Source organism: Pseudogymnoascus destructans (assembly GCF_001641265.1).
Source record: "Pseudogymnoascus destructans isolate 20631-21 unplaced genomic scaffold scaffold_22, whole genome shotgun sequence".
In the NCBI taxonomy this organism is placed as follows: domain Eukaryota; kingdom Fungi; phylum Ascomycota; class Leotiomycetes; order Thelebolales; family Thelebolaceae; genus Pseudogymnoascus; species Pseudogymnoascus destructans.
The window spans coordinates 478,830-504,034 of NW_020167541.1; the positions used below are offsets into that span (position 1 = coordinate 478,830).

General features: G+C 52.4%; 12 protein-coding genes across 12 annotated transcripts; 4 read left to right on the forward strand and 8 right to left on the reverse strand.

The window, feature by feature from the left end:
* Positions 1-1,694: 1,694 nt before the first annotated feature.
* On the reverse strand, positions 1,695-2,512 carry VC83_07875 (uncharacterized protein; the record flags this gene model as incomplete). Its single annotated transcript, XM_024471439.1, has 2 exons — positions 1,695-1,938; positions 2,002-2,512. The coding sequence occupies 2 exons, from the start codon at positions 2,510-2,512 to the stop codon at positions 1,826-1,828; spliced, it is 624 nt and encodes a 207-aa protein (XP_024321109.1). The 3' UTR covers positions 1,695-1,825.
* A 1,194-nt stretch (positions 2,513-3,706) lies between these two features.
* On the reverse strand, positions 3,707-4,060 carry VC83_07876 (uncharacterized protein; the record flags this gene model as incomplete). The annotated part of the gene is made up of 1 exon (XM_024471440.1): positions 3,707-4,060. The coding sequence occupies one exon, from the start codon at positions 4,058-4,060 to the stop codon at positions 3,707-3,709; it is 354 nt and encodes a 117-aa protein (XP_024321112.1).
* Positions 4,061-4,313: 253 nt separating this feature from the next.
* On the reverse strand, positions 4,314-7,712 carry LAS21 (major facilitator super transporter protein). Its single transcript, XM_024471441.1, has 9 exons — positions 7,373-7,712; positions 7,267-7,311; positions 6,928-7,219; positions 6,747-6,874; positions 6,329-6,699; positions 6,052-6,278; positions 5,742-6,004; positions 5,232-5,689; positions 4,314-5,181 (listed from the first exon to the last, which is right to left on the reverse strand). The coding sequence occupies exons 1-9, from the start codon at positions 7,576-7,578 to the stop codon at positions 4,613-4,615; spliced, it is 2,559 nt and encodes an 852-aa protein (XP_024321111.1). The 5' UTR covers positions 7,579-7,712; the 3' UTR covers positions 4,314-4,612.
* A 77-nt stretch (positions 7,713-7,789) lies between these two features.
* VC83_07878 (uncharacterized protein) lies at positions 7,790-8,717 on the reverse strand. Its single transcript, XM_024471442.1, has 3 exons — positions 8,389-8,717; positions 8,284-8,340; positions 7,790-8,232 (listed from the first exon to the last, which is right to left on the reverse strand). The coding sequence occupies exons 1-3, from the start codon at positions 8,558-8,560 to the stop codon at positions 8,072-8,074; spliced, it is 390 nt and encodes a 129-aa protein (XP_024321114.1). The 5' UTR covers positions 8,561-8,717; the 3' UTR covers positions 7,790-8,071.
* SIZ1 (SUMO ligase siz1) lies at positions 8,718-11,298 on the forward strand. The gene is made up of 7 exons (XM_024471443.1): positions 8,718-9,098; positions 9,187-9,384; positions 9,436-9,504; positions 9,565-9,878; positions 9,991-10,096; positions 10,155-10,380; positions 10,429-11,298. The coding sequence occupies exons 1-7, from the start codon at positions 8,939-8,941 to the stop codon at positions 10,844-10,846; spliced, it is 1,491 nt and encodes a 496-aa protein (XP_024321113.1). The 5' UTR covers positions 8,718-8,938; the 3' UTR covers positions 10,847-11,298.
* TRS33 (Trafficking protein particle complex subunit 33) lies at positions 11,275-12,510 on the forward strand. The gene is made up of 3 exons (XM_024471444.1): positions 11,275-11,744; positions 11,847-12,054; positions 12,135-12,510. The coding sequence occupies exons 1-3, from the start codon at positions 11,404-11,406 to the stop codon at positions 12,264-12,266; spliced, it is 681 nt and encodes a 226-aa protein (XP_024321005.1). The 5' UTR covers positions 11,275-11,403; the 3' UTR covers positions 12,267-12,510.
* Positions 12,511-14,074, reverse strand: VC83_07881 (uncharacterized protein). The gene is made up of 7 exons (XM_024471445.1): positions 13,997-14,074; positions 13,874-13,924; positions 13,784-13,815; positions 13,618-13,728; positions 13,478-13,565; positions 12,682-13,426; positions 12,511-12,607 (listed from the first exon to the last, which is right to left on the reverse strand). Exons 2-7 carry the CDS (start codon positions 13,884-13,886, stop codon positions 12,604-12,606), a joined length of 993 nt encoding a protein of 330 aa, XP_024321006.1. The 5' UTR covers positions 13,887-13,924; positions 13,997-14,074; the 3' UTR covers positions 12,511-12,603.
* A 699-nt stretch (positions 14,075-14,773) lies between these two features.
* VC83_07882 (uncharacterized protein) lies at positions 14,774-15,725 on the reverse strand (the record flags this gene model as incomplete). Its single annotated transcript, XM_024471446.1, has 5 exons — positions 15,563-15,725; positions 15,336-15,421; positions 15,247-15,270; positions 15,024-15,151; positions 14,774-14,951 (listed from the first exon to the last, which is right to left on the reverse strand). The coding sequence occupies exons 1-5, from the start codon at positions 15,618-15,620 to the stop codon at positions 14,774-14,776; spliced, it is 474 nt and encodes a 157-aa protein (XP_024321007.1). The 5' UTR covers positions 15,621-15,725.
* Positions 15,726-15,895: 170 nt separating this feature from the next.
* Positions 15,896-16,708, forward strand: VC83_07883 (uncharacterized protein). The gene is made up of 2 exons (XM_024471447.1): positions 15,896-16,184; positions 16,254-16,708. The coding sequence occupies exons 1-2, from the start codon at positions 16,130-16,132 to the stop codon at positions 16,583-16,585; spliced, it is 387 nt and encodes a 128-aa protein (XP_024321008.1). The 5' UTR covers positions 15,896-16,129; the 3' UTR covers positions 16,586-16,708.
* Positions 16,709-16,737: 29 nt separating this feature from the next.
* VC83_07884 (uncharacterized protein) lies at positions 16,738-19,409 on the reverse strand. The gene is made up of 4 exons (XM_024471448.1): positions 19,180-19,409; positions 18,889-19,021; positions 18,236-18,771; positions 16,738-18,179 (listed from the first exon to the last, which is right to left on the reverse strand). The coding sequence occupies exons 1-4, from the start codon at positions 19,214-19,216 to the stop codon at positions 17,617-17,619; spliced, it is 1,269 nt and encodes a 422-aa protein (XP_024321009.1). The 5' UTR covers positions 19,217-19,409; the 3' UTR covers positions 16,738-17,616.
* An 816-nt stretch (positions 19,410-20,225) lies between these two features.
* On the forward strand, positions 20,226-22,240 carry VC83_07885 (uncharacterized protein). The gene is made up of 3 exons (XM_024471449.1): positions 20,226-20,845; positions 20,948-21,768; positions 21,837-22,240. The coding sequence occupies exons 1-3, from the start codon at positions 20,603-20,605 to the stop codon at positions 21,898-21,900; spliced, it is 1,128 nt and encodes a 375-aa protein (XP_024321010.1). The 5' UTR covers positions 20,226-20,602; the 3' UTR covers positions 21,901-22,240.
* Positions 22,241-22,274: 34 nt separating this feature from the next.
* On the reverse strand, positions 22,275-24,607 carry VC83_07886 (uncharacterized protein). The gene is made up of 2 exons (XM_024471450.1): positions 24,295-24,607; positions 22,275-24,204 (listed from the first exon to the last, which is right to left on the reverse strand). Exons 1-2 carry the CDS (start codon positions 24,453-24,455, stop codon positions 23,034-23,036), a joined length of 1,332 nt encoding a protein of 443 aa, XP_024321011.1. The 5' UTR covers positions 24,456-24,607; the 3' UTR covers positions 22,275-23,033.
* Positions 24,608-25,205: the final 598 nt, after the last annotated feature.

Consider the following 25,205-nt stretch of genomic DNA (forward strand, 5'->3'; position numbering starts at 1 on the left):
GTCTGAGAACTCAGGGATAAGTCAGAGGTTAGCACCTCACTGACTTTTCAGAAACAAAGAATTACAAGATCAATGCTTGGAAGCTTGGAAAAGATGTAGAAGTATGTGCTAGTCGATTTACTGTATTGTCTGCTTGCCCTTTCTTAAGGAAAGGGCAATCCTATTTATGCCAAAGGAGTGTAGTTCTCTCATTTTCCAAGACTTTCCATGACTAACCAGGCTTGGTAAATGTATTAGAAATCAAGTGTGACCCACAACTAGCTTGCTAATCATGTAGCGAATATAAGAGAATCCCATAGAACCATCTCTTGTGTTCCTAGCCTATAGAAGTGAAAAGGAGGTCCAAGGTCAGAGTACCTATAGACAAATTATGTCATAACTTAACCAATCTTGTGGGTAAGTAAGGATCGATGACGTGTAATGAATCATAGAGGGTTGTAAAAGCTTTTGGAGCTATCGTTCATGTTCCTAGGCCTCTAGTTGGTAGAGATATGCCATGTGGTAGTATTGGCCCACCCCCTTAAGGAGGAGATTTTCTTAATAACTTGTTCAATGAGTGTCCAAATGATATGCTGTGATGTATGTAGCATAAACAGATATAGTAGAAGAGTTTGCAGCAATCGTTGAGTAGTATTGCTCTTGTTGCTGGTGTGATAAGCCAAGATATGTATGGTGACTTGTAGGTTTGAGGAGCAGATTTCTAAGTTTGCTATTGAGTTTGATAGCAAACTGAGTGCAACGAATGTCAGTATGACATCTTAGAACGATTTACGATGAAGGACTTAGGGTAGTGCCACACTTTTCCTGAGCATTGAGATATCAAGAAACTAGAAGGACCGCAAAATCCACCTCTGCTAGAAGAGCTATATCGAAAAGGTGCTCTAAGTCTTCAGAATGGAGATAGTAACAGGAAAGTCGACTCTAATGGAAACGAACGGGACCTAGATACTGATGGCGAACAAGGAACAAGCCTTAGAAGAAGACATTAAGCTATTCTAATCAATTATCAGATCGCTAATGTACGCCATGATCTAAACCCAGCCTGATATTGCGTTTGTAGTCTGCTTTCTAAGCCGCTTTTTATCAAATCCAACTACGGCACATAGGCGTTTGTAGTCTGCTTTCTAAGCTGCTTTTTATCAAATCCAACTACGGCACTTAGGGCGCGGACATTGATACTAGATCATCCACTTCCTAGATATCTATTCTTCCTACACAGGGGCGTTATCACTTGGAAGACCGGCAGGCAAAAGACAGTCGCCCTCTCGAGCACGGAAGCCGAATATTACGGACTATCTAACTCCACGAGAGAAGCTCTTTGGCTCCGAAGCCTACTCCGAAGCCTTGAATACGACGAAGACCTCGACCTAGTCGTCATTGAAGGCGACAATCAAGAAAGCCTAGCCGAAACAACCAAGCTGGCTGCCGACGGCCTAACCAAGCCGCTCAATGGCATAAAGCATGCCGCCTTTGTCTAGCAGCTCCGATTAGAAGACTGGAGTGCTAGAGTATCGGCCAAGGAGTGAGGGGGCGTGTGGAATTCTCACTCCGTGCCCGAGATCCGGGGCGGCGACGCCGCCCAGGCCGCCAAGTGCCAATTCTATGCCAACCAGGCGCCAAGCTCAGTATCGCCCAACTGAGCAGACAATACTTGGCACCACTCCTCTGAGACTAGCTCAGGGCAGAGTATTCGACTATATAGAAATAATTACAGTAGCTAGATTAACTGATATGCATTCTGAGATCACTGTTTTTGGCCCTACTATTCTACGTTATAGATCGCTACCAACGCTGAAGTTCTACAATACATCCACAAGTTGGCTCTCTAGCACGTGGCCAACATAGTGGTCAAGGCAGCCTTCTCAGCAGTGGTGATGGTAAGATCGTAGACGCTCTTGACCTTGACCCACATCTTGGCGTAGATGCAGTGGTAAGAGGCTATTATCCGTTAGTATGGCTGCTATTTCACGCGAAAAAAAAAGGAAATATGAGAAAACATACTCAAAGATGGCTTCCAGTCCTCAGGTCCCTTGTCGCCCTTGGCCTGGTTGACAGTATCCGTAACAGCCAGCAGCTGGGGGTTGACGAGATCGTTGGCGAAACCCTGTCTCTGGGGGGTGGTCCACGAAGCAGCACCAGACTTCCACGCATTGCTCAGGGGCACCAAGTGGTCGATGTCGACGTCGCTGGCAGCGGTCCAGGTGGCGCCATCGTAAGGGCTGAGCCAGGTGCCGCTGGTGGAAGCGCAAGCACTGTCGGTCACGACACCGGTGCCATCACGCTTGAGGACGGTCTCGCGGGTGTTGCAGGTGCCGGAGATGGTGATCCAGTGGGGGAAGAGAGCGCGGGAGTAGCCAGTTTGGGAGCCCTGAGCGGCGACGGTGAGGCCGGCGAGCGCGGTCTTGGCGGCGGCGGTGGTGGGGATGTTCGGGGGAGCGCGGGCGACGAGAGGGGCGGGGACCGCGAGGGTGAGGGGGATGAGAGCGAGGGTTATGACAGAGGTGAAAAGCATGATGAAGGTTTGTGGGGGTGAGAGGCTTCTGGAACGTTAAAGGAAGAGGAGTGGATGGAGAACGAAAAGAGGGAAGTGAGAAGGGCTATCAGGAGCTCTTTATAAAAAATATACAGTATGAGAGAGGCTTCCTGTCTTACTCATGATAGCACGTGACGATCTATAGCTCAGCACCTACCTACCTACCATATGTTCTAGCCTTCCTTTCGCCTCTTCCCAGAATTTCCTTTCTCGAGAATTGCTGCATCGACCCTGAAGCCATTATGTTTAATTTCCTTCTGGCTCGGAAATCCAGCTTCTTCTGTGCATCTTCACCTTGGCATGCATGCATTGTGCCAGTCCTGTTGTTGTGATAATTGGGAAAGTCGCCACACGTGGGCTGCGATGTGTAAACGCTATGTCTGGAAGCTTTCCCCTCCACTCACTGACACTGCTGGAACGTCTCGGTAGATCTGCTCCGATCATATGGGCGGGGAGGCTGGCGATGGCTGGCGGCAAAGTGTCACATTCCTATTTCGATCATTAGAAACGACGAACCAATGGGTGGCCAACGTGGGCTGATGGTGTTAAGGTCATTATGCGAGGAATATGTCTCAGTCTGCCAATAGGAAGGGGTTATGATTCCACGCAGGTTGCATTAAAGATTGACGGGGACGGTGAGGGGGCAGTGATGATCTTCAACATCATACCGAGTATTCCGCCGTAGTGTACAGTGTAGTGAGTTTGAGAGCGACAGCGCAGCGAGCCAGCTACTGGAAACATAATAGAATCAGAAGACAGATGGAATGGCTAACGTGCTCCCATAACGTGAACAGAAGAAGAGTGTCAGCGCGTGGAGAACTCGGGATCATACTGGACCATCTGCCGCGGTAGTGGAAACGGTGGGCCAAGACACTTGGCAGGAGGACAATTTGGCGCCACACAGCGTTGTGCGATAAGCTCGCGATAAGTTAAGCCTGTGTGGCGTACCTAAAAATGAATATCAAAACCCATGACAAGAACCAGACGAGCCTGACAGCCACTCGTGACGATTTGAAAACGTGTATAGAAAAGCCGTCCTAGATGGCTCCAAAGCAACCCCCCGTCGTCTTGCCCTCATGGTGCACCGCAGAATCCCTCCTTCCCATCCAGCATCTCCTTCACCTCACGGCCCACCGCAACAAGAACCAGCACCGCATCGCAAAGTGGTGGGCCTCATTCTCCATCCTGCGCAGGCAGCTGGGAAAGCTGATTACAGCGCTTGAGAACCCTGATGCGGCGTTTCGTGCGAAGAAGATTGAGATTGAGAAGCGGGTTGTGTTTTTGAGGGAGGAGGTTGTGCCGAGGTGTTATCTGTAAGTTAGAACTACCTGATGGATGGGGAAATGGGAGTGAAGTCAGAAGGGTGAAAGGTGGCTCGTGGAAAATTTGAATTCCGGAGCGGACGGGGATACTCTTGGATTGGTTCTGACTCCTGAACAGGGCCTTCTCGACTGTGGTGGCAGATAACCAGTATGCCTCCCTGGGGCTCATGTTGATGGGCTGTCTGGCGAGACTGAATAAACTCATCTCGTTTCCCAAAGATGAAGACGAAGAGATCAATGAGGTAGTCAAGGTTGAGAAAACTACTTCCAGTCACGTGTTGGAAGTTGAAGATTTTGGAGAGGCAATCAGCAGAGAGGAGTTAGAACGGTCAGCGAATAAGACGGTAAAGAGCTTGAAGACGGCGAAGAAAGGGAAGAAAGGTGCGGATGATCTACTGGAAGCCGAAGCCACGCCGTCTTGTGGAAGGAAGGGGTTAAGCGTATCTGCTTCTTCGAAGAAAGTCATTACAGAAACAGCAGCTTTAGAGAGCGATGACGCTGTATCACCAGCACCTACAACTGAAAAGAAACGGAAGAAGGTCTGGGAGACGACAGTCACTACTACAAGCACCAAAACCACAACACCAAAGCCCCCAAAGAAGAAGCGGAAGAAGGGCGGCGACGAATTCGATGATTTATTCAGTGGCCTTATATGAAAACCGACACAATGCGCTATATTATCTAATATCAAATGAAGAACTGACGCTACAAGAAGGTACCAACACAAATACCCAATATCTACACCGATCCTGTCCATCTAATAAGCGCCCAGCCAGAACAGGAGGCTTCCCAATCCAATATTCATCCCAATATGCTGCCCGATGCTCCAGGCCATGCTGTACAGGTACTTTGGCGAAAATACCGTCCAGATGAACAGATGCGTCCGCAGCTTCGTGCACGCGGCCATGATGAACATCAATCCCGTTGCTGCAAATACGGTCTGCAGCGCGATGTACTTCATGAACACGTTCTTCTCGCCCCCTGCCCGGAGACGCAGGAGCATCATCGTCGTGGCGGATGTCCAGAAAATCGGCCCGGTCCAGTTGCTCACGAAAGTGAGGATACCGACGGCGACGATGTTGTAGCCGCTGACGCCGTTGTAGGCGCTGGAGAGGTCGACGGAGGAGATGGAGTTGGTGCCGCCGAAGGCGAAGAAGGACATGTATTGGAATAGGAGGGAGGTGATGGTGACCTCGGTGAGGTTGAGGTCTAGGTTAAAGAGAAGGTGGAACTGTGCGGAGAAGATCATGAGGAGCGGGATGTTGGCGGCGCGGGATTGGGTCATGAGCAAGAGAGTGAGGAGATTGTGAATCGTGCGCGTTGAGGCTGTGGAAGTATTAGTGGGTGTAGTTTGACACTGGGGAGCTTAAACATACTGAAACGATGCCTGCGGACCGCGGACAAATACTCTGCCCCAATAGTCTGTGCCAAAGCCAAGCCCATGCCGATGAAGATACCCCTCGCCCTAGTAACTAGTGAGAACCCCGTAGTCAGCTCCGCGACTTTACTTGCGGTCCAGTCCAGCAGCTCAGGCGCATCTTCATGCGTAAACGCGACCTTGAACGCTGCGGCCATGACAGCCAGGAACTGCGCGAGGCCCCTTGCAATAGATCGCGGGAGATGCGGGAAGCCAGCCGACGAGAGCGAGTAGCAGTTCCACATGTACATGGCAAAAACCAATGCCCATAGAAACGTGGTGTGCTCGGCGAGGAAAGTGCGGGCGATATCCGGCTCTCCAGCGAATTTCTGTCCGGTCTGGTTCCAGCGACGTGTGAAGCGGAGGCCAGCGAGGACAACTACGCAGCTGAAGGAAGTGGTTAATGAACTCTTGGCCCTGCGGCTGTTAGTTGGAATTACCGGGTTTAAGAGGGGGAGGAGGAACTCACGTCTTGAAGATTAGAACCGTGATCCATCCGGATGCTGCCCAGTACCAGAAATTGTGCTCTTCCTCTACATAGCTGCTTGCGAACATCATTATCGAATATAAGAGCGTAATTAGTGCGAACAGTGGACTCTTTCCAAGAACTGGGGCTGCAGTGAAAACTGCTAGAACGGTTGATATCATGGCAATAGCCTGGCCAGCATATAGCTTGGTCATGTCATAGTTGCTCGCCGTACTGCTCATGATAGTTTGGCCGTGTCTTGACCACTATGGACAGTTAGCAAAGTGGTCTACATAACAGACGGTTGACTGACGTTAACAAGGTCTTCAAGTAACGAATCATTATGCCCAGACTTCTTGTGGCTTCGGGCCTCAAGCTGGGCACTAATAAGTTTCCAATCGCAGCCGAGTCTCTCGATATCCGACAAGTTCTGGCAATCCTGTGGACCGTCTCCCTCGAACAATGACGCTGGATAGGCGGCAGTAATAACATTTAGGATCTGCTTTGCATTTGCGAGAAGAATATGCAGCTGGTCATTCCCTGGGGAAAGTTAGCAAGGAATGTCCCTTATGAACATGATGTTATTATACCTGAACTCCAGAAGGGAAGGAAATTACGAATGAAATTTCCCAAATTGTTCCTCGGGACTGGGAATCCTAACAGCGCAGCCAGTGTCGGTGCAATATCTGATTGCTCGATCGTATCATAGAATTGAAACTCATCACTGGGAGCAATCGGGCTTTCGAGGCCGGCAGAAATCTTCTTGAGCTTTGGAGACATAAAAACCAGTGCCGGGGAGGTCTCTCCGGGCGCGGAGCCGCCGTGGTTTCCGGCATCATTCATTCCATGATCTCCACAGATAATAAGAAGGGTATTCGCAAGATGCTTTTGGGACTCGATTGCAGTATACATCTGTTGAACAAGTCCGTCCATTTCCTTCTGCTTTGGCAACATATTTGGGCTACATCAGTTAGTGGCGAACCTGATGTCTAGGATATGGATCCCTACCTTCGTGGACCTGCCTTATGTCCAATATGATCCATTCCGAGATAGTGAAGAACCATTGTATTCCAATCGTCATTACGCAATTCTTCAGGGACATGTCTAGTCACATTATTGTCCACTTCGGTAAAATCCTATCATATATTTCAGCTATTTGATGTCCAGATCTTTTTCTCAGATGACTAACCGCAACAAAAAAGCTGGATGTCCCATCCGCGCGATCAAACGTATCTGGGAATAGCTTCAACCACGTATCGTCTCCGTACATAATCAGCTTTCCAGAGCCTTTGGCTTTCATCTGAGCCAGCCAGGTATCCTGCGCCGCGAGACTGGAGGTGGTGTCGGATTCGGCAAAGTTCAATATGACGTCTAGAAAGGATGGGATAGAGCCAGTTGTGATTGCTTTGACTCGCGGCATTGTGATCGTTGGGGATGTTGCATGAGCAGTAAACGGCATCGCAGCGCCATTAGAGATCAAGCTGTGTCTGTTAGCCAGTGTTATTTGGACTGTCTAAGCAGAACGTACCTTTGAGTGAAAGTGAAGGCTGACTCGTCAGAGAATACAAAGTCACTATAAACATTAGACGCATCCTTCCTGTAGAAGTTGAAGGGGGCCACCCCTAATTACATACCTTCGGAGGGCATCGACCACCATGAATATGACCTTGTCGAAAGGCGCCTTGGGGGGTGCGCCCAGCCCAAACCCAAGGGCTTCATACTCTGCTAATCCAGGAAGGAATGGCTTGTATGGAAAGAAACCGCTGGCAAATGTTAATATGGCGATAGGTATGAACAGGTTAGCTATCGTGAGCATCACTGTCGATTTGGACGGAGCCATTGTGAATGATTTGGAGTCCTGCAGCTTCCTTTGATCATGGGATTGAGAAATCAGCCATGGGAGTTTTATCGGCCGTTTCAACGTTAGCTCATGGGTTGGTACATGTTGGCTTTCGTGTACGATTCTCGATCGTGAATTTCAGTTTTGTGACGCGAGGTTGCGGATCGGGTCCCCGCTACAACCTTAATTTCCGTCCCCAACTAACTAAATACGTCTACAATCAACCCTAGCCAAGCCCTATTACAGGAATCATACTGCGAAAGAAATCAAATTATCATAACAGTGAGCCTGAAATGTACTTGATATAATTGTTTAATTTGGAAGATTAATCCCCACAAGCCAACCACTATGTTGCTCCTGATTGGCAATCGGCGGACATTTTTAAGAACTCTTACCAAGGGAATGCCATCCTATATACATAACGCCATTGTTCGCCCTGCAAAAGCCTTCCTACGCCATGCTCGATGAAATCCAAAATCCCTCTGACATTGATCTACTTCTTCCTGCTCTTCGTGCCAACCTTTTTGCCGTTCTTGTACTTCGGGAAGACGATACCAGACGATCTGGAGCGTGCGCTTCTCTTCTTCTCGATGCGCCCGCTGCTGGGTTTCGAGCTTGCTGGCGCTTGCGTAGTATCCTTATCGACCTCCATATCTGAGGGAGTAAATTAGTAAATATATTGTTGTAAATGTAGCGGTGACTTACCGTCGGCTTGCTTCGTTACTTTAAGAGCGCTTTTGAGAGGAGCTGGAGCGGCAGCATCTACGGGTGAGGTTAGTTTGAATTCGACAGCAGGAGATGCCGACTTACCCTCTACATCCATCGTAACATCTTTCTGTGCGGAAGGGCGCGGTGCTGCTGCCAATGCGAGCAACTTTGCGGACAACCTCTCTGTTCTGGCGGTCTCAACGGGGCCGAAAACCTTGGTCTTCAATGCGGTGTTGTTCGCCTTGATCGAACTTGCACGAGCGCCTTTTGCCATGATTTATATAAACAGGGTGATTCGACAGCAAAAATAGTGGTAAGTTTTCTTTCGGGGTCAATCTGAGGAGATGCTAACAGTGATTTGAAGTTTATGCAAGCCTGCATAGATTCTCGCCCGCATCCCACATTTCGATAAACTTTTACCTAGCGGCGCTTCGATTCTGCCACCGCCTTCCCCCGGTCGCATCGCGATAACGAGGGGGTCGTGCCAAATTTCACTTACCGGAATCGCATCATACTGAGCAATTCCTATTTCTTCTGCCCTGGGCAGCAAGCGGAGCTTTCGTATCGCCTTTAAAGATTCAAATGTTACAGACAAAGATTTGATGGTGGAAATTATTCTCATTCATCCCGGTAGCCTCACCAACATCTGAGCATGGCCTCGATGGGTGGAGGGAATCTGGATCCGGTCCCTCTCATCCGGATCCTGAAGGGCCCACGCATGCTCAACAAATACCTCACTGCTATTTGCAAGTCGGAGAGGATTCCTTGTGCTGGAGCTGTTAAAGCCATCATGCAACAGCGCATACAAGAGAGTCAGTTGGCGTTTCATTCCTTCTCATACACGCCACCTATCTACTTGAACCCCCGCCTACAACTAGCGCTAACACTATCGCTATTTAGATATTGAAAAGTATGTTGCTGAAGGCAACGTTGTAAAGTTTAATAACATCAAGAGTTTGCTCTCTAATCCGGAGGACGCCTTATACCCGAATGGTGGTTACGCACCGTACTCGTCCTCACCTGCAGCTCCATCGCCACGACCAGCGCCTGGAATACAGGCACCTAGATACATGGCAAATGGTATGGGCGCACAGCCAGGTTGGTGGTCCCACCGCTTTGGAAATTGGGGTGTGCTGATTGAGTGCACAGTTATCGATTTCAAGCCGAGCCCGTTCTACACCCTCCAGCGGCAGATCGGCGACCTGAAGACGTGCCCGGGTTAGTTTGGATCGGTCCCCATGAATAGCATACGATGCTGATGAAATTCTAATCTGAAAGCTATGGCAGCCCATAGAAATAACGTCGAGATATCTGCGCAAGCACAAAACTGGCCGATTCTAGGACAAATAGAAACAGACAAGTCCTTGAGAGTCATGGCGTTCTGTTTGAGCGACCCGGGGACCATGAGACAAGATATCTCATTTCCGCATCAGTCTGAGATTAAGGTTAATGGCGGGGATGTCAAGGCAAATCTGCGAGGGTTGAAGAACAAGCCAGGATCTACACGACCTGTTGACTTGACACCATACCTTCGACTGAAGCCATCACAATACCCGAACAAGATTGAAATGACTTATGCATTGACGACAAAGGCAAGTTCCGACCCTTCTAGAGCCAGCTATCCAGGCGACTCCAACCACTGTCCAACTTCATGCTATTATTTACGCCAACTCGGCGACATCTCATTGCTAACATCCAACCCAGACTTTCTACTTCATGGTTTACGTCGTCAAAACCGTCCCAGTTGAGGAACTGCGGAAGAGAATCGAAAATGGAAAGAAGCTGTCTAAAGAGTCAGTTATTAACGAAAGTGAGTCCCAAGTGACGTCTGTATCTTATCATACAGAGACTAACGTCATGCCCATCAGTGGTCTCCAAAGCAGCGGATCCAGACATTGTGGCTACATCTACAGTTCTCTCTCTGAAGTGCCCCTTGTCCACTCTGAGAATGGACTTGCCATGCCGCTCAACAGCATGCCGGCATAATCAATGTTTTGATGCAACGTCATACTTGCAACTTCAAGAGCAGGGGCCGACTTGGCTGTGCCCGATTTGCAACAATTCAGCCACTTTTGAGACTCTGGCCGTCGATGAGTATGAATTTCACTTCCTTGAACTGCTCCCCGACTAACGTATGTATAGTTATGTGAGGGATATTATAACAAATACTCCGCGATCGGTAGACCAGGTCACCATAGAACCCGATGGAAAATGGTCCACCAACACCAGAACCCCGTCACCGTCAAAAGGAGACCAGGACTTTGATATCGAAGGCGATGACGATATTATCGAAATCAAGGACTCCAAATTCCTATCTATCAGAAACCACAGCACTCCAGGCACCTCTGCAAGCACTCCTCCAACTTCACTATACTCCCGGGAGCCATCCACTGCAATGAGCGCCCCCAGGCCGTCCAACAAGCGTCCCGCATCGTCAGTCATTGACCTCACGCTGAGCGACGAAGACGAGGAGCCTATTTCAAGGGCACCGAAGCGACAGAGTACAGCAGCCTTTGGCACAACGCAAGTTCCACACTATGCCATGCCAGGCCGGTCTTAAGAATATTTACTTTTACCTGTGACGTTGGTTGGTTTGTGGATATAAGGCAGTTCATGGGGACTGTGGTGGATTCGATATTTCTCTCATTTTATCATTGGCGTGTACATTAATGACTACATAGCATTAGCGATGGACGGATTTCCCAAGGGCGTTCTGGAGGAGACGCACGAGATGGCGGTTTGGGTTGGGAGGGGCGTTTTGAGGCACCACGTTCGACGATTCGGGTCGTCTTTGCAACTCGCATTGTTGCTAGCTAGAGAGCCCATCATAATTTCTCGTATTGCTAAATATCAAAACATATGATCCACCATATGCACATGTAGACTGCTGTGATTAAAATATCCCCTATTTGCCCCTTGACGCGCGATATAAATTGACCATCTCGGTGGTGCCCGGCGAGGCTCCGGCCGCCAATTCGGAACCTCCAAATATCCACAGCCTTACACCCTTCCCATCCACCACAACCACACCCCATCAACCCTTCCCACCACCCCTCCACTCCCCATACAAACCAAAAGCTACCCCATGCGATAACCCACATCCCAATCACACGTACCATGTCCTTCGAAAGCCCGCAACCGCCCTACAACGGCGACCCCTCCGCCACCTTCCTCAGCAGCTCCTGCCTCGACTTCCTCCTCATCGAGCTCGTCCCGCTCGCCTACCGCCTCGCCCACGACATCGACAGCGTCAAGCGCGACGGCGTCGCCGGGCTCCCCGACGACGAGGTCAAGGCGCTCGCTGCTGCGAAGGGGGGCAGCGTGAGCACCAAGGCCGCGGGGACGGCGGGGACGGGCGCACTGAGGGAGAGCAGGATGGATGAGGATGAGGAGCGGGATGCGGTGTTTTACAGGCTCGAGACGCTGGGGTATCGCGTTGGGCAGGGCATGGTTGAGCGGTAGGTGGTCCCCTTCCAGTTCTGTCTCGGTCGAGTCGTGGTGCTGGAGCTAGACAAAGGCGAGGTGACGGGAGTGTGCATGGGCTAATGAGTGAGGTGCAGGTTCTCGATTGATAGGCCACGGTTTACGGATACGCTTGATGTGATTAAGTTCCTTTGCAAGGACCTGTGGATGCTGGTCTTTCGAAAGCAGATCGATAACCTTAAGACTAACCACCGCGGGGTTTACGTCCTGACTGATAATGCGTTCCGGCCGTTCTCGCGGATGAGCACTGAGGCTGGTGGACAGGCTGTTGTGCGCGCGCAACCGGTATGGAATCCCTCCCTCACACCCACACCCCGATGGCGAGACAAAGACCGGCTTGGCTGACCTACATACCTCGATTATAGTTCCTGTGGTTTCCGTGCGGCGTTATTAGAGGCGCGCTGGCGAGTATGGGGATAAATGCGACGGTGCAGGCGGAGACGTCGGAGCTGCCGGGGGCGACGTTCCAGATTAAGTCTATTACTGTGAATCCTTGATGGATAGCAGCATGTGCATATCCCGGCGAGGGAACGGTGGGGACTAGGGAGGGTAGACTATATGGGATAATATACTATGGAGGAGGGCACGCAGGCTGAGTAGATTGCTTCGGAGGTTGGTTTTTAGTCACAGCGGTTTAGCGGCATACACTGGCGTTGGGAATGGCATATCACATTGCCTGGAATGAGACATATTTTACGCTATTCACCAAGAGCTACATATTCATGTGAACTTGTAACATAGGTCTCGTCATGTTTACTTTTTATATTCCCTCAAAATCGTTAAAACTGGTCGTGTATCTTGGCCAAAAGGCGGCTAAGAGGATCAAATCACAATCTATCTACGCAAAGGCCAATTAGTGATGATTCTAACCCACAAAACGACAACTGAGAGATGGGGCGGGGGATTAATCACTTTTGGGGAGGGTTGTGGGCGAAGGTAACACCCTTCTCGATGTTACCCTTAAGGCCCTCAACAGCAGCCTTAAGGAGGGTCTTCTCGTTGTCGTCCAGCGAGGCGAGGGGGTTCTGGGCCTTCTCGGCACCGTTGGGGCCAAGCTCAACGGGGACTGAGAAGAACTCGAGACCACCGACGGCGGCCTTGACGGCATCACCACCTGGGACAGCAAGGTTGACAAAGGTTGGCTCAACGATGTTCTTCTCGCCAGCAGCGGCGCGGAGGACCTTCTCAGCGAAGCGGAAACCGGCGTAGGCCATGGAGAGGGTGGCAGAGCCAGCACCGTCCTTAGCCTTGACGACCTCATCACCACCGAACTGGACGCGGTTGACGAGGGCGGCGAGCTTGTCGGCTGGGATGGAGACGGAGGGCTTGGCCTGGCTAAAGAGGGGAACGATGGTCTCTCCGGAGTGGCCGCCAATGACGGGGATGGTGGTCTCCTGGGGGTTCTTGGCGCCGGTGATCTCGGCGACGAAGGTCTCGGCGCGGACGACGTCGAGGGTGGTGACACCGAACAGGCGCTGGGGGTTGAAGACGCCCTTGGCCTTCAGGACCTCGGCGGCGATGGGGACGGTGGAGTTGACGGGGTTGGAGATGATGAGGATGAAGGCGTTGGGGGCGACATCGGCGATGACCTCGATGAGGCCCTTGACGATACCGGCGTTGATGTTGAAGAGATCATCACGGGTCATTCCTGGCTTGCCTTGGGGTATGTTAGCCTAGCTCTAGAGTTTCATGTCAGCATGGTGCTTACGGGGAATGCCAGCGGGGATGACAATGATGTCGGCGTTCTGGAAGGCGAGCTTCGCGCCGTCATCCTTTGGCAGGTAGCCAGTGATCTTCTGTGATATTTGTGAGCGTTTGTATAGTAAGGGCTCCGATTCTTCGACGTACGGCCTTGGAGGAGATGTGGGAGAGATCGGCAGCAACACCTGGGGTGTTGACAACATCGTAGAGAGCGAGCTCATCGATGAGCGGGCTGTTCTTGAGGAGGAGGGACAGCGGCTACATGGGTCAGTGTCAGCGATTGACACTCAACGACTGGTTAACGTCGTAATACCTGTCCAATTCCACCAGAGGCACCGGCGACAACTTCAGGAGCGTTAGCGATATGTTCCTCAGCAGCTCAGGGTATTATTTCGTGGCTTACCAGCTTTAACCATGATTGCGGCTTTGGTTGATTGAGTGTGCGGAGATGAATCTGATGGCGGGGTAATTTGTCAGTCGATGCACATTGTCAAGAGCTCTCCATCCACCAAGGGCCAGCACGTACAAGATTTGCGTATGCAATAGATCTTTCTTAAAATCTAAATATGGATCGAAAAGGTGTCAGAAATTTCGAGTGTCAAATATGGATAAAGTCAAGCTGTTCCCAACACTTCCGCATTTCCCATCCCCAATGCCAAGCGCGCGGGTTTCCCTTACCTGTTTAGCGAGTTGACGTTTGGAGTAGGAATAACGTAATGAGTTAGCCAGAAATCCGCGCTCGGGATGTGGGAACCAAGAGCATTCATATATAAATCGAACAGTTCTCACTAGATGCCTTTTTAGAATCACATTCCGCACTCATCCTCGCATAAATAGCCTCACGTCATGTTCCGCGGCTCTCTCGGGCGGGATCGGACGGTGCTGGTTGGTTGACGGTGGCTTTCGCCTACCCAGTTCGGCAGTTCACATGGGAGAAGGAGGAAGGCTAACTATTTACGAGTATCCCATACCTCGCAGCATCATAGCATACACGCATTCACCTCCACCATCACAGCAAGCAAAGCAATCTTAGCAAACGCCTGGATTTCATTCCAGTTGCTCATATTTCGCTACAGCCGAGCTAGCCATCCCTATCCCACCCCTCCAAGGCGTCATAACCATGACAAAACCCCGGCAGAAAATGCAATCGGTCGCTCCCCTACACAGTTCAAAAGCCATGACACGAGATTCCCTACAAAAACAATCCCGTCCAGGAGAACAAATTCTTTGCATTTGATAGAGTTTCCCTACGAAACCCCCCAATCCCCGCTCCCAGTAGACATCACTTCATGGGCCAACTCCTCTAGTTCTCCTCAGCAGCAGCGGCGGCCTTCTTGGCCTTGACGCCACGCGGTGCGCTCGCTGGGCGCTCCTTGACGCCACGCTGCGACTTGCGAATAGCGGAGGCGCGGGACACGGCGGCGGCGCGGAGGTCACCTCTGTAGCCCTTGGCGACGGTGTTGGCGACGCTCTTGTAGGTCCTGTTTAGTCATTAGCCGCTGTTCGGTGTGCCGGGAAGTTGGTGTGGGGGGGGGGAGGGACGGGATACTCACTTGCGGTTGGACTTGCTGCCGTTGATGGTGGTCGAGGTGGCAGCAGCAGGGCGCTGTGCGTTTCCGGCCTTCTTGGTGATGAGGGTCACGCCTCCCTTATCGCCCTCAGCGGGTGCGATGCCGACAGCCTGTATTTCGCATCAGTAAACGTCATCCCATCCTGTATCTCCCCGTATCTCCTCTTCCGTCGTCGTCGTGAGAAGTGGTGTGTATCCGCGCATACCTTGGTGTTGACAAAGCCGCCGTGCTAGAAACAGTAGTTAGCATCTCTTCTTCCTTCTTGAAGCCGCAGCTGTGGGAGCGACTCAGTACCTTGCGGGAGTGAAGGTTAACCAAGTTCAGCGGGTCGCGCGAGAACTGGACACCCTTGCGCTTGACGATGTACGCGTTCTGGCTGCCTGTTCCCAGATAATCAGCCTCCATTCAACATATTCATCCCCATCCCATCATGTCCTGTCCTGTCCGTCAATCCCCCTCCCTCCTCCCAACGAACAGCACCTCCCCCCTCCCCCAGGAACATTCGAGAGGGGAAAACATACGAGCAACCTCCCAGATCAAGTCATCGCTGACGAGCGGCGAGTAGTATGCGGAAGACATGGTTGGCGGTGATTTTCGAATTGGTCGATTGCGGATTCAAAGATTCAAGAACTTCAGAAGGGTCATTCAGCACAGTACCGCTTTCCTCACTTCCCGAATATCAATATTGAATTCTACTGTGTGCGTTCCCAGCCAATCGGTGTAACGTTTTGCCGCTAGCCCGCTACAAGCGAGAATATGCAATCCCTGCGCCCCGAATTGATGACGCAAGCAGTAGTCACGTGGGGGGATTATGGGATACGTGGGTTACGCATCTACCAGATTCAGGCGCATATCGTTCGCGTCTTGCAGTTCTGACTGAAGCGCCATTCCTTCATGCCCACCAGCTAGTTTTCTGATGCCATTATAATCGGGACGACGAGGGCGAATACCTCTGCTTATTGCTTTCTTTTGTACTCATACCACTACAACTACATTGCTTCATAGCAAACCGCTTCGACCGAGCCCGCCGACGACGGTCATATAAACTACAACTCTGACCGATCAGCCGCGACTGCGCATTCACGACAATGGGTTACTACATCCTCTACTCAACACTCTTCCTCTTCCTCGCCATCGCCACAGGTTCGTCCCCCTTTTCCCCTCCCATCCCCCCCCCCCCCTCCCCAGCCCTCACTAACTCTTCCCTCCCAGCAGCCTACTTAACCCGCACACACTGGCTCCCCCACCTCACCTCCCTCCCGACCCCCCGCTACATCCCCCTCCCCTCCTTCCTCTCCGACGCCGAATCCGGCCTCAGCAGCTCGACCTTCGACCTCAGCGCCAACATCTCCTCTCTCGACTCTCGGTCTGGTCTCGACGACGCCGCTAAGACAGAGATAATGGGGATTATGAAGGGGAACTGGTGGAGGAGGGGGATGGGGTTCGATGAGGCGAGACGGGTGTATATGGAACGGATGTTGGAGAGGGAGGGGATTGGGAGGGATGGGAGGCCGAGGGATCCGAAGTTTGTTAGTTTTTCTTGAGGGGGGTTTGGCGTTGGGGGAATGGGAATGGGAACCGCGGTGCGGTGATGGATATACACTCTCTTCTTTTCCTTTTTTGTTTGTAAGAGGCAGGCCGGCCAGATACGTCACGGTGGCTCGGGGGGGGGGGGGGGGGGGTGTACGGCAGTTGCGTTGGCAATGGGGGTGTATATGCGTGCTATATACAGCGGGAGTTGCATATAAACTACGGGATATGTTTTGCTATGCCGTGCAGTGATAGATGTATGTGGAAGTATCAAGACTTAAGTGATATACTTGCATCTCTATGGTGTGAAGGAGAGGGAGGAGTCCAGCTCGAGGGTAAGGCTGCGGCTGTACTTATCTGCTACACTACTCTCACATCATCACTTAAATTCCACATCACTTAAATTACACATCACTTAAACCTATCACAATCCACATTAAACTCAAACGAACAGTTTCTAAAATAAGACCCATGTATTATTGCCCCTCCACTCTCAAGCTTGCCACGCAAAGACCAAAAAAATACAAACCGGCGAAGCCCCCCAGGTCCAAGTTCTACTACTATTTATAGAGGGCATGGGAAACACGACGACTCGAAAACAGAACATCAAACAGGGCAAGCAAGAAAGGCGTCAAAAAGCGTAAAAAAAATACGATAAAATAAGGAAGAAACGACAAATCCTCAGATCCGCACCCCCCCCCCCCATTTTTGCAAAACAAAAAAGTAAATCAAAAGATTCTATGTCTTTTATTCCTCCCACAATCTGTAAAATAAGGGCCCTTTTTATCCTGTCCTTGCCTGACTCTCAACTCTCTCCGTCTAATCCTCTCGAATGTATGTTGGTGCCAACGGGGGGGAAGGGACATAGAAAACCAACTACCTATGCTTCTCCCATCGCTTTCACAACAAAATGCAAAAACAGCACACGCAGCGCGCCCGCATCATCCCCGTTCCCAGAAAGCAAAACTGCATAGAACGCGAGAAAGACCGCGGAGCCCGACCGCCCGAACGGGGAGCCGGGGGGGGTCTAGATTATTTGAAGAATCTAGGCCTTGGCGCCGTTGGTCTGCTTGAGGGTCATATCATCGTTCTTGTCAACGACCATATCGCCCTCCAAGTTATCCACAACAACATCCCTCGCGGCAATGACCTTCTTGTTCTCGACCTCCGGGAACGGCGTCAAGACCTTGGTGATATCGCCCCACCACTCCTCACCAAACGCCTTGTACCACTGCACGGTGATACCCACGCCCTTCTCGAACGAGGTCTTCTGGTCCCAGCCGAGGTTACGCAGCTTCGTGCCGTCGACGGCGTAGCGGCGGTCGTTGAAGGGGCGGTCGTGCGTGTGCTTGATCCACTTGTGCAGCTCCTCCTGGGTCTTGTGCGGGATCTCGAGGTAGGCGAGGAGCTTGGAGCAGAGGGACAGGTTGGAGATCTCGTCGTAGGAACCGACGTTGTAGATCTGACCGATGTGGCCCTTGTGAAGGATGGTGTCAAAGGCGTCGGCGGCGTCGCCGGCGAACAGGTAGCGGCGGGTTGGGGAGCCGTCGCCGTGGAGGACGACGGGCTCGCCGCGGTTCAGGAGGCAGGTGAATTTGGGGATGACCTCTAAGGGGGGTGTTAGTGGGGTGTGCGAGGAAATTGCGGGGGGAGGGGGGACGTACTCTCGGGGAACTGGTGGGGGCCGTAGACGTTGTTGCTGCGGACGATGATGACGGGGAGCTTGAAGCTCTTCTGGTAAGAGTGGACCAACATCTCAGCGGCGGCCTTGGAGGCGGCGTAGGGGTTGGTGGGGGCGAGGATGCTAGTCTCGAGGAGGTCGTCATCCTCGTCCTCAACCTCACCGTAGACCTCATCGGTGGAGATGTGGATGAAGCGCTTGATGCCAACCTTTTTGGCCGACTCGAGCAGCACGTGGGTGCCGTAGACGTTGGTGTGGGTGAACCCGTACGAGTTGCCGAAGCTCAGGTCGACGTGCGACTGCGCGGCGAAGTGGAAGATGGTGTCGATGTTGTGGCGCTCGAGGCAGTCCATCACCTCGGAGGGGTTGGTGATGTCGCCCTGGTAGAAGGAGAAGTTCCTCTTGTCATTGAGGGCGCGGGTGTTGTTGAGCGAAGCGCAGTAGTCGAGCTTGTCGAAGGAGACAATGTTGTATGCCTCGGGGTATGTGATGGTCAAGTGTCGTACCAACCAGCATGCGCTGAAGAAAGTGAAATATTAGCTTGGGGGTCTCTTTCCCATGTTCTGGTGGGGGAGGGAGGAGAGGGGAGGGGTAGGGGGCCGTGTTGAAAGTAACGAGATTGTGGGTTCATCTTACATGAAGCCAGCGCCACCAGTGATCATGATATTCTTGACATCTGGGAGCGGCTCGAACTTGGTCGAACCGATGAGAACAGGCGCCCTCTTCCAGACGGGGAGGTCCTCAAGGAAAGGGTTCTCGCCCGCGGCAGCTGCAGCAACGATCAGGTCAGCACTGTAATATTGTAACGACACGGCGCACATGCAATTCCCTCGAAATAGTTTCGTGGGCGGAGGGGGCGGGTGGTTGGGGGGGGGGGGGGGGGCAAAAGAAGGAGAGGGGGGTAAACAATCTGGTGATCAAACTTACAGGAGGCAGTCCTGGAGTATGTAGGTGGGCTAGGCATGATGAAGATAGCTAGGAGAGAGGGAGAGTCGAGTCGTAGATGAGCAGTGAGGATATTGTGTATATATATGCGGGCCAGATGAGGAATAGGAAGAGAGGAGAGGAGAGGGGAGGAGAGGGGAGTAGAGGAAGGACAGGAAGGTGGTGTGTAAATGTGGGTTTTGGTGGGAATTGCGAATAGACGCACAGGGAACGGTGAAGAGGGGTGGGGGGGGTTGATTTTGGTGTGGAGTGGCTGAGGGGGGTTGATTTTGTGTGAGTGGCTGAGGGAGCTGAGGGGGTTGATTTTGTGTGAGTGGCTGAGGGGGGTTGGGGTGATTTTCAGCAGTTTGCAGTAGGATGGGCTGTCCCAGTAGCACTGGTTGACCCAGTAGCACTGAGTCAACCAGTACCACCACTACCACCATGGGTCAAACACCACTGGGTCATCACCACCACTACCAGCAGTGGGTCAACCACCACCACCACCACCACCACCACCACCACCACCAACCACTACAACCACCACCACCACCACCACCACCACCACCACCAACCACTACAACCACCACTGGCTCAACCACCACCACTACAACCACCACTGGCTCAACCACCACTACCACCACCACCACTACTACCACCACCACCACCACCACCACCACCACCACTGGGTCAACCACCACCACCACCACCACCACCACCACTGGGTCAACCACCACCACCACCACCACTGGCTCAACCACCACTGGCTCAACCACCACTGGCTCAACCACCACCACCACCACTGGTTGACCACTGATTGTCAGGCCAACTCCAACCCGCGACAAAAATAAAAAAGGGCCGGTTACAGAGGGCAGTACGAGTCTCAAAGCAAGTCTCGATGCAGTCCACTACTAGCCACGTGAGTAATGTGGATGCTGGCATGGTGTGAGATAGCTGGTGGTAGTGGTGTATCTAGTGGTGTATCTGGTGTATCTAGTGGTGTATCTAGTGGTGTATCTAGTGTATCTGGTGTATCTAGTGGTGTATCCACTACGGCAGACCAAGAGTACACTCTATTCCCTATACCCAAATCTCTTGGCGGTGCCACCCAATTTCATTACTTCCATCAGTTACCGTGTTCGGTCTGGCCACCCCAACTTTTGTCCTCTCCTTCTCGCCCGCCACCCCCCCATAGTAATCTGTTGGAATTACTACACCAATAACCACCAATAACCACCAAAACCTTCATTATCCCAGCCCTTTCATCTTGTCGTCGTTTTCCCCCCTTAGTTTTATTTCCCAACAACGATACACGCCAGATCGTATCGCCTCAACACGCCCGCCATCCGCTCACCAACCGCTCGCTCGCTCTCCCTAAAAAAACAACGCATCTTCGATCCCACTCCTCCCCAACAAAAAGCGCGATATGGCGGACCGGACGAGCTCGTCAGAGGCCGAGCGCTTCGGTGACGAGAAGAACGGCGGACGCAGCCCGGCCGGCAGCGTCGTCAGGGTCAAGCCCATGGAGGAGGACCTGGAGGGGGCCACCGACATCGAGAGAGCCGAGCTGCTGCCCACCGCGAGCCAGCAGCAGCAGGCGCCTGAGAAGAGCAGCACGAGAGCGGCTGTGATATGGATGGTTGTCAACACCTTGGCTACGATTGGAATTGTACGTATTTACCCCTCCGTCTCACAGTCCCAACGGCCCGCAATTGATCCCCCAAAATCGCAAAAGAGCAACCAACACAAAGCTAACAATGCCACCACGCAGGTCTTCACCAACAAAGCCATCTTCTCCGACCCCTCCCTCAAGCTCGCCCAGCTCACCTTCGCCTCCTTCCACTTCTTTGTCACCTGGCTCACGCTGTTCACCCTCTCGCGCCCGCGCTTCGCCATGTTCGTCCCGCGCCGCGTGGCCATCAAGGAGATTATCCCCCTCGCCGTCGCCATGTCCTTGAACGTCATCCTGCCCAACCTCTCCCTGGCCTTCTCCACCGTCACATTCTACCAAATCGCCCGCATCCTGCTCACCCCCACCGTGGCGCTCATGAACTTCGTCCTCTACCGCGCGACGCTCCCTCGCAACGCAATCTACGCCCTGATCCCCGCCTGCCTGGGTGTCGGCATGACGTCGTACTACGACTCCCTCCCCACCGCCGATGAGAAGGTCAAGACCACCTCCAGCATCGGCGTCTTCTTCGCCTTCAGCGGCATCTTCGCGTCGTCCCTGTACACCGTGTGGATCGCTTCCTACTGCAAGAAGCTGCAGATGAACCCCATGCAGCTCCTCTTCAACCAGGCCCCAGTCTCCTCATTCATGCTCCTCTACGCAATCCCCTTCATCGACACCTTCCCCGTCTGGACCGAGGTGCCGCTGAACCGCTGGATGATGATCCTGCTAAGCGGTGGATTCGCGTCGTTGATCAATATGAGCCAGTTCTTCATTATCGCCCAGACGGGGCCGGTTTCGTCGACGGTTGTTGGGCATCTTAAGACTTGCTCGATTGTGGCGCTGGGGTGGATGACTTCGGGGCGCGCGGTGGGGGATAGGAGTGTGTTGGGTGTTTTGGTTGCCATTGGTGGGATTGTTTCGTAAGTTACCTTCTTCCCCGTTTCCTACTCGCTACAAACCGCGTGGATCAGGCCCTAACATAAGTCAGATACTCCGTCGTAATGATCAAGCACAAAGCTGCCGCCGCCATGGGCTCCAGCAACAAGGCCTAAACGCCCTTCTTTCGCCAAGAACCATGCAAAAACACCACCACAACCACCACTGATCTAACGAGTTCGAGCAGCGGTGTCGTGTTCTTTTATCACACCCAGCTATCCATAATTCTACCACGTTTATAATTCTTTTTTTATCATCATCTTTCTATATGTTTGTCGTTCATAAACAGGCGTTAGGTGACAAACCGTGCGGGGAAACGGTCCTAGAATGGGGGTTGATCGATGGGGAGATTATTGATTCTCTTCGTTTTTATATATCGATTTTTACTTTTGTTTCGGCTGTTTTTTTTTTGTGTAAAACGTCTTTTTCCTCTTTTTGCTTGGTGGGGGAGATGGGGAAGGGGGGAGAGAAGAGTGTATTATAGACGATGGGGGGTTGGGGGATGAGGATGGAAATGGGGAGAGAGTAGGATAGGATAGGGAAATTTTTACTTATAAGCTCAAAAACTGTGGTTTGAAGTGTGATGGGATGGGATATGATTGAAGAGGCTGATAGAATATGAGTTATCTCGACTCAGGTATCATCGCTGCGGTGAGCAGGCCAGGTATATATATATGGATGGCCACGTTATAAGTTACCTCGCTCTCGTCATGTTCAGTACCCCAAACCGGCCCATAACACACACCCTCACATAGGCAGCTGCGGAAGTTGATAATACCTCTGTCCTACTAACCCCCGAAATGCCCGCAGGCACATCTATATGTATCATGAAACGAGGATGTGTATCTTGCTACATACACACATTCTTAATCCTGCCGTTATCAAACCCTCGGCAGATATCACCACAGCCCAACAAATGTCACAAACCCAACCAACTACCACAAAACCCAACAGATCAACAAACATAAATCATTTCATAATCCGCTAGCTACCAACCGCAAGCAACCGGCTGCTGCGAGCTGGTGGGGATGTAGAGCGTTATGGACGCGTAGATGGGGCCGATAATCTAGGTGTGTAGATGATGTACATGGTAAATAAACACAGAAAGGGGGCTTGGACCGTATAAAACGCCTGCCGAGAACGCCGAGGCTCGACTCCGTTTTGGAGATTGTTGGGTCGTGTGGGTGAGGGTGTGTGGTGGTGAGGTTGGTGAGGTTGGTGGAGGTAGGAAGGAGGTGGTGAATGATGTTCACCACGGCACAAGGTTAAGCGGTAAATAAGGATGCCCCTCCTCATCCACATCCTGGGGGTCCCACCGTCTCTTCAACCCCTCCTCCCCCTCCCCCCTCCTACTCATCCCCTCCATCCACCCCGCCTCACTCACCCCCATCCCCTCCCCCTCCAACCCCCTCCTCCAATCCGCATGACACGTCCCCGGCACGTACTCGGCCGCATCCATCTCAAAAATCATCTTCACCTCCGGGCAATAATCCCAAATATGCCTCCTCATCTCCACCGTCCCCCAGATCTGCGGATGCAGCGTGCGCCCATTATTACCCGTATGATACCCCATCGGCTCATAGAACCCCTCACGCCACCAATCTACATCCTGCCCCTCCGCAGCGGTGGCATCACTATCTATCCCCCCCCCCGCGGGTCTCTTCTCCCTGTCTTCCTCCGGGATCTGGAGATCGGAAGGACGAACGTGTTCAGGCCGCCCCGTGTGCATTTCCCCGCTGAATGTCAGGGATAAGGAGCCGTTGGCCATCTTGGCGCCGGGACGATTGGAGAGCCGCTCGGAGAGCCAGACGTCTTCGGGGCCGCCTCTGTGGCCGCGAACTTGGTGTTTGAGGATCTCGATGATGGGCGCGACGCGGCGGAGGGAGAGGCCCCCGTTGCCGCCCCACTTGCCGTCGGGGTGCCAGGGGGCGCCGACCCAGTCGAAGTCGAGCCATTCGTTGATGGATTGGCGGGCGTTGGCGCAGAGCATGCTGTCTGTCTGGAAGACTAGGAGATGTTCCGCTGGTCGCAGCAACTGCTCGTATACCCACAGCGTCGTCAGGAACACCGAGATCTCCTCCTGGCTACTCGTCGTCATATTCTCGGGAATCAGCGTGAGATCCAATTTCCCGATGCGCACCTGCTCGCGTATGGCGTGGGATTGGTTTATCGACGCCACGGACTTGGGGGAGCCCATGAAGCGGAATCGCCATTCGGGGGGGACGACGGTCATGAAGTGTAGCATTAGGGGGGCGAGGATGGGGTTTGGGCGGTTTTCGATGAGCAGACCAACGCGCGAGGCGTTGAAGGGGGAGTTGCCCCCGGGGGAGGGGGCGGAGAAGGCGGCGTCGGGGGGGTAGGAGAGGATGACTTTGGGGATGGGGGGGGTGGAGGGGCGCCAGTGGGTGAGGGTTATGAGGCTGGGAAGACAAGTTAGTTTTTGGTTTTGCTATCATATTTTTTTCTTTCTGCAAGTTCTTCGATTGTGAGGAGAGGAGGGGGGGACTCACACAAAAACAGCCATAGCAGCAAGCACGCGAATGCGCCGCGACGTATGTCCCCATAACAGCATAGGCAAGCGCTTTACAGCCCCAAATCTCTCCGCGATCCCCGAGCGCATCGCGCCGAGGGACCATCGCGGGCCTGCAGGCGAGGTTTGCGAGATGTCCATCGCGGGCTGTGGTGTTGCTGGTGGCTAGGGCCACATTGAGGTCGGAGGTCGAGGAGAGGTCGGGGGGATTATGGTGAAGTGGTCGCTGGACCAGTTGTGCATAGTGGTGCATGGTTGGCGCGAGACGGACAGGGTTACTGCGGATTTCCTTGGGCTGGGGGGGATGGATGGATTGGGGGGGGGGGATGCGCGGGTGCCTTAGGGGGTGAGGCTGCGAGAGTTTTTTGGGGATTGGGGGGGTATTTTGGGGGATGGGGAAGGGGGGACGGATGGGGGATCGGTGGGACGGATTGGGGTGTTTTGGGGCTGGATTTGGAAGAAATGGGGGGGATTTGGGGGGGGGATTTGGGGGGGGGGGCGGGAGAATGGGTGAATTAATTGGGGAAATTGGGAATTTAATTGGGGATTAGGGAATTGTATATTTTGTATATTTGTATATTTTCTCTAATTGGGGGATGTACATGTACTTTCGTCACAACAGAGCAAAAAGTCATGTTTTGTTTTTTTTCTCAACCAAGGAAGTGTACAACCCCTCGACCCCCCATTCATATGTCCGCCACGTACACCAGCCGCGTATCCATGAAGTTCCCCGTAAGGAATCGGAGCAGTTACGCCATGCGCCCCCATCCCAATCGCCAGAGATGCCTTGGCAAGTTCCCCAATTTTGAACCAAAATTAAATTGAAGAATCTATAAAAACCCGTTCCTGGCCAAAAATAATACTCGCGCTAAGACGGAAAGGGCCCTGAAA

What these genes read in the sequence shown, in the direction of transcription:
- LAS21 (XM_024471441.1), bottom strand. Translation starts at nt 7,578, where the DNA reads ATGGCTCCGTCCAAATCGACAGTGATGCTCACGATAGCTAACCTGTTC. An exon ending in CATCCAGCTTTTTTGTTGCG is followed by an intron (nt 6,875 to 6,927) that starts GTTAGTCATCTG and finishes AATATATGATAG; the next exon opens with GATTTTACCGAAGTGGACAA. An exon ending in GGTCCGCAGGCATCGTTTCA is followed by an intron (nt 5,182 to 5,231) that starts GTATGTTTAAGC and finishes ATACTTCCACAG; the next exon opens with CCTCAACGCGCACGATTCAC.
- VC83_07878 (XM_024471442.1), bottom strand. Translation starts at nt 8,560, where the DNA reads ATGGCAAAAGGCGCTCGTGCAAGTTCGATCAAGGCGAACAACACCGCA. An exon ending in TGTTACGATGGATGTAGAGG is followed by an intron (nt 8,341 to 8,388) that starts GTAAGTCGGCAT and finishes CCTCACCCGTAG; the next exon opens with ATGCTGCCGCTCCAGCTCCT. An exon ending in AGTAACGAAGCAAGCCGACG is followed by an intron (nt 8,233 to 8,283) that starts GTAAGTCACCGC and finishes TTACTCCCTCAG; the next exon opens with ATATGGAGGTCGATAAGGAT.
- SIZ1 (XM_024471443.1), top strand. Translation starts at nt 8,939, where the DNA reads ATGGCCTCGATGGGTGGAGGGAATCTGGATCCGGTCCCTCTCATCCGG. An exon ending in CGACCTGAAGACGTGCCCGG is followed by an intron (nt 9,505 to 9,564) that starts GTTAGTTTGGAT and finishes CTAATCTGAAAG; the next exon opens with CTATGGCAGCCCATAGAAAT. An exon ending in GAGACTCTGGCCGTCGATGA is followed by an intron (nt 10,381 to 10,428) that starts GTATGAATTTCA and finishes ACGTATGTATAG; the next exon opens with TTATGTGAGGGATATTATAA.
- TRS33 (XM_024471444.1), top strand. Translation starts at nt 11,404, where the DNA reads ATGTCCTTCGAAAGCCCGCAACCGCCCTACAACGGCGACCCCTCCGCC. An exon ending in GGGCAGGGCATGGTTGAGCG is followed by an intron (nt 11,745 to 11,846) that starts GTAGGTGGTCCC and finishes AGTGAGGTGCAG; the next exon opens with GTTCTCGATTGATAGGCCAC. An exon ending in CTGTTGTGCGCGCGCAACCG is followed by an intron (nt 12,055 to 12,134) that starts GTATGGAATCCC and finishes CCTCGATTATAG; the next exon opens with TTCCTGTGGTTTCCGTGCGG.
- VC83_07881 (XM_024471445.1), bottom strand. An exon ending in CCTCTGGTGGAATTGGACAG is followed by an intron (nt 13,729 to 13,783) that starts GTATTACGACGT and finishes TGACCCATGTAG; the next exon opens with CCGCTGTCCCTCCTCCTCAA. An exon ending in CATCCCCGCTGGCATTCCCC is followed by an intron (nt 13,427 to 13,477) that starts GTAAGCACCATG and finishes ACATACCCCAAG; the next exon opens with GCAAGCCAGGAATGACCCGT.
- VC83_07883 (XM_024471447.1), top strand. Translation starts at nt 16,130, where the DNA reads ATGGGTTACTACATCCTCTACTCAACACTCTTCCTCTTCCTCGCCATC. An exon ending in CTTCCTCGCCATCGCCACAG is followed by an intron (nt 16,185 to 16,253) that starts GTTCGTCCCCCT and finishes CTTCCCTCCCAG; the next exon opens with CAGCCTACTTAACCCGCACA.
- VC83_07884 (XM_024471448.1), bottom strand. Translation starts at nt 19,216, where the DNA reads ATGCCTAGCCCACCTACATACTCCAGGACTGCCTCCT. An exon ending in ATACTCCAGGACTGCCTCCT is followed by an intron (nt 19,022 to 19,179) that starts GTAAGTTTGATC and finishes TCGTTGCTGCAG; the next exon opens with CTGCCGCGGGCGAGAACCCT. An exon ending in ACTGGTGGCGCTGGCTTCAT is followed by an intron (nt 18,772 to 18,888) that starts GTAAGATGAACC and finishes CACTTTCTTCAG; the next exon opens with CGCATGCTGGTTGGTACGAC.
- VC83_07885 (XM_024471449.1), top strand. Translation starts at nt 20,603, where the DNA reads ATGGCGGACCGGACGAGCTCGTCAGAGGCCGAGCGCTTCGGTGACGAG. An exon ending in CCTTGGCTACGATTGGAATT is followed by an intron (nt 20,846 to 20,947) that starts GTACGTATTTAC and finishes GCCACCACGCAG; the next exon opens with GTCTTCACCAACAAAGCCAT. An exon ending in GCCATTGGTGGGATTGTTTC is followed by an intron (nt 21,769 to 21,836) that starts GTAAGTTACCTT and finishes AACATAAGTCAG; the next exon opens with ATACTCCGTCGTAATGATCA.
- VC83_07886 (XM_024471450.1), bottom strand. Translation starts at nt 24,455, where the DNA reads ATGGACATCTCGCAAACCTCGCCTGCAGGCCCGCGATGGTCCCTCGGC. An exon ending in GCTGCTATGGCTGTTTTTGT is followed by an intron (nt 24,205 to 24,294) that starts GTGAGTCCCCCC and finishes TTGTCTTCCCAG; the next exon opens with CCTCATAACCCTCACCCACT.